At 55.2% G+C, this 2,956-nt stretch overlaps 1 protein-coding gene across 1 annotated transcript in view; it reads left to right on the top strand.

Moving 5' to 3' along the window:
* The window catches only part of LOC102485681 (myosin-7), a 28,770-nt gene extending 26,431 nt beyond the window's left edge, over window positions 1-2,339 (top strand). Inside the window, exons 35-38 of the mRNA XM_027770327.1 lie at window positions 1-173; window positions 1,330-1,425; window positions 1,539-1,673; window positions 2,219-2,339. Coding sequence (XP_027626128.1) covers window positions 1-173; window positions 1,330-1,425; window positions 1,539-1,673; window positions 2,219-2,236 — 422 coding nt within the window. The 3' untranslated portion in view covers window positions 2,237-2,339. The remainder of the gene's footprint in view (window positions 174-1,329; window positions 1,426-1,538; window positions 1,674-2,218) is intronic.
* Window positions 2,340-2,956: the final 617 nt, after the last annotated feature.

The following is a 2,956-nucleotide window of genomic DNA, read 5'->3' as shown; positions in this document are numbered from 1 at the left end:
GGCTGGGCGGGGCGGAGCAGATCGCCCTGAAGGGTGGCAAGAAGCAGCTGCAGAAGCTGGAGGCCCGGGTGCGGGAGCTGGAGAACGAGCTGGAGGCAGAGCAGAAGCGCAACGCGGAGTCGGTCAAGGGCATGAGGAAGAGCGAGCGGCGCATCAAGGAGCTCACCTACCAGGTGCGGGTGGGGCTGTGGCTCCAGGCAGGGCCCTTGCACCATGGCCTAAACCCACAGTGACAACCACCAAGGGAATAAAGTGTCTGCTTGTAGCCTCTTCCAGGATGAGGGTGGGAGTGCAGCCCAGGGCTGCCTCAGTCCTCTCTGCCCAGTCCTGCCCCACCCTGCATGTCCTCTGGCTAAGAGGTCAATCTTGAGCCTCCTGGCCTGCGAGTTCCACTTCAACATTGGTCTGTTCAGAACACAGCCAGAGCTCCAGGCAGAGCCCCCCAACATAGATCACCAAATTGCAATTCCGTCGCCAGAGTCACCCCTAAAAAGACACCACAAGTAGATCTACACCATCCCAGCATCTCCCAAAACTTTCCAGTCACCCAGGGCAGTGTAGACTAGCTTTCCATGGTGTTCTCTGGAATCTGACTTGCAGTACTATTTGTTTCTGTTCTAATCTAGGGTATCGCTCTCCCTCTAGGCACACTTTGTCCTTAACCTAGATCAAGTCCATGCCATCTTCACTGCAGAGTAGGAAATGCCATCATGCTCACAGCCCCCAGATCTCTCCCGGTACATGCTGGGCTTCAGAACAGAGGAGTTTATTCCCCATGGGGTCCCAGGACACTCAAGATCCCACCCCCTGGAACAGTGCACGGATATGATTTTGCACATGATTTCAGGGGTCCCATCAGCTTCTTGGATATTTTCCTGGTCCACATCAGTTAAAATATTCATACTTTAGAACCAGCAGGTGGCATAGTGGTTAAGGCATTTGACTCCTATATGTCCGATCACAATTCAAGTCCTGGACCCAGTGGCTTGAAACTCACACCAGGCCCATGTGCACACATGCCCAAAATCCTGAAAGGCGAATGGAGGAGAAGAGATTGTGGTGTGGCCATCCCTCCTTGGGGTGATTTCTTGCTTTCTGTCTCTCTGGTGAGTGCACATGCTCTGTAGCAAAAATGTCTCTTAAAAAAAAAAAGTCACACCTTTTTGGTAAAAAATTAAAAGGAGAATTCAAGAGTTTGATGAGGGTCAGAACATAGAACGGAGTCAAGATATTAGATTCAGGATAAAGAAGACAAGGGAAGCTTTGTGAAGGAGGAGGGCGCTGCCTCCTGCGGCTGTACCACCTTCAGTTCTACCCACCCGCCCCCAGACGGAGGAGGACAGGAAGAACCTGCTGCGACTGCAGGACCTGGTGGACAAGCTGCAGCTGAAGGTCAAGGCCTACAAGCGCCAGGCCGAGGAGGCGGTGAGTAAGCCTGCTGGGGTCCTGGCCTGGAAGGGGGTCACCGGGGAACTGGTCCCCTAGGTTGGGATGCTGAGAACCCAGGCCCCCTGTCACCTTGTCCCCTCACCCCACAGGAGGAGCAGGCCAACACCAACCTGTCCAAGTTCCGCAAGGTGCAGCACGAGCTGGATGAGGCCGAGGAGCGGGCCGACATCGCCGAGTCTCAGGTCAACAAGCTGCGGGCCAAGAGCCGCGACATCGGTGCCAAGGTGGGTCCCTCCCAGGGCTCCAGGAGTCATGCACCTACTCTGTGGGCCTTAGGCAGAGCATCTTATACCGAGGATCCTCCTTTACTTTTATCCCCCACAACAGGCAAACCCCCAGAGTCCAAAGTAATTCAGTTCTCTGATTTCTGAAGTTCCTCCAACTCTAAATTTCAATGATTCTGTGAATCCTAATCTAGGGCGGTCAGCAGCCCTCGAAGACCCTAACTTGTACACACCCAGTGTGGCCTGGTTTCCCTGCTTCTGCTGGTTTCCACTTCCTGTCCATCTGATTTTGACCTACAACCTTGTAACTCAGACCTAAAGTGGACATCCCAGAGAGCTCACCCAGACAGCTCCCATCTGACCAGCCCCATCTCTGCAGAATGAGCCCCTCCATAATGACCCCTGCCTCCACCACAGGAACCTCCTCCAGGCCCAGGCAGCCTCCACCCCATCGGGTGCCCCAGGCTCACCTGCGTGTCCTGAGCCCCATCCTTGCCCAATGCTGTCTCTCCAGAGCTAATTTGGACTTTGTCTCTTTCCCAAAGGGCCTGAATGAGGAGTAACTTTGCCACATCTTGACCTGCCCAACCTCAAGGGTGCCAGTGAAGCCCCCAGTCCTGGCCCCTTGGGAAGAAGCAGAATAAAACAATTTTCATTGAAGCCAAGATCCTGTCTCCAGACTCTTCTTCAGTGCCTGCCAGCCACAGGGATCCCAGGGGTGGGGGAGATGGGAATCCAGAGGAGGAGGGATAGCTTCAGAGGTCAGGCCTGGGGGCCTCCCTGGGGAGCCCAGGAGGCTCTAAGACCCCCTGGAGTGGCACCATCCCCTGGCCTTCACCTCCTCCAGCAGAATGGAACAGAGAGATGTTACCTCATCCTCTCCTCCCAGCTCTCCTGGGCCAGCCACACTAAGAGTTAAAAGGAGCTAAGAGTTAAAAGGAGTTTAGAGAAAGCCCTGAAGCCTGCCTAGAATGCCCTGAGCCCATCAACTGTGGATGAACCTACCCCCTAGTTCCAACAACACTGCCCCCCCACCACCGACAATACCTGGGCTGTGCCATAGGGCGTAGGTTTGGAATGAAGGACGCTGCCAGTGCCTTTCTGGGCCCTCAGATGAGTGACACTCTTGGGCAGGTGAGACAATGACTCCCAAGCCTGACCCAGGGACTCGCAGCGGCCGGATTCAGTCACCAACCTCTCCAACACCTCCCTGCCAGAGGACAGATTCCAGCTCCCCCACCCCGCACCCCTCCCCATCAGTGTCAGAAGAATGTGCCCTCAGC

The sequence above is a fragment of the Tupaia chinensis genome, unplaced genomic scaffold, assembly GCF_000334495.1.
Source record: "Tupaia chinensis unplaced genomic scaffold, TupChi_1.0 Scaffold000126_2, whole genome shotgun sequence".
Taxonomy (NCBI): domain Eukaryota; kingdom Metazoa; phylum Chordata; class Mammalia; order Scandentia; family Tupaiidae; genus Tupaia; species Tupaia belangeri.
Note: the sequence above shows the minus strand (reverse complement) of the source record. Positions and strands in the feature narration are given on the sequence as shown.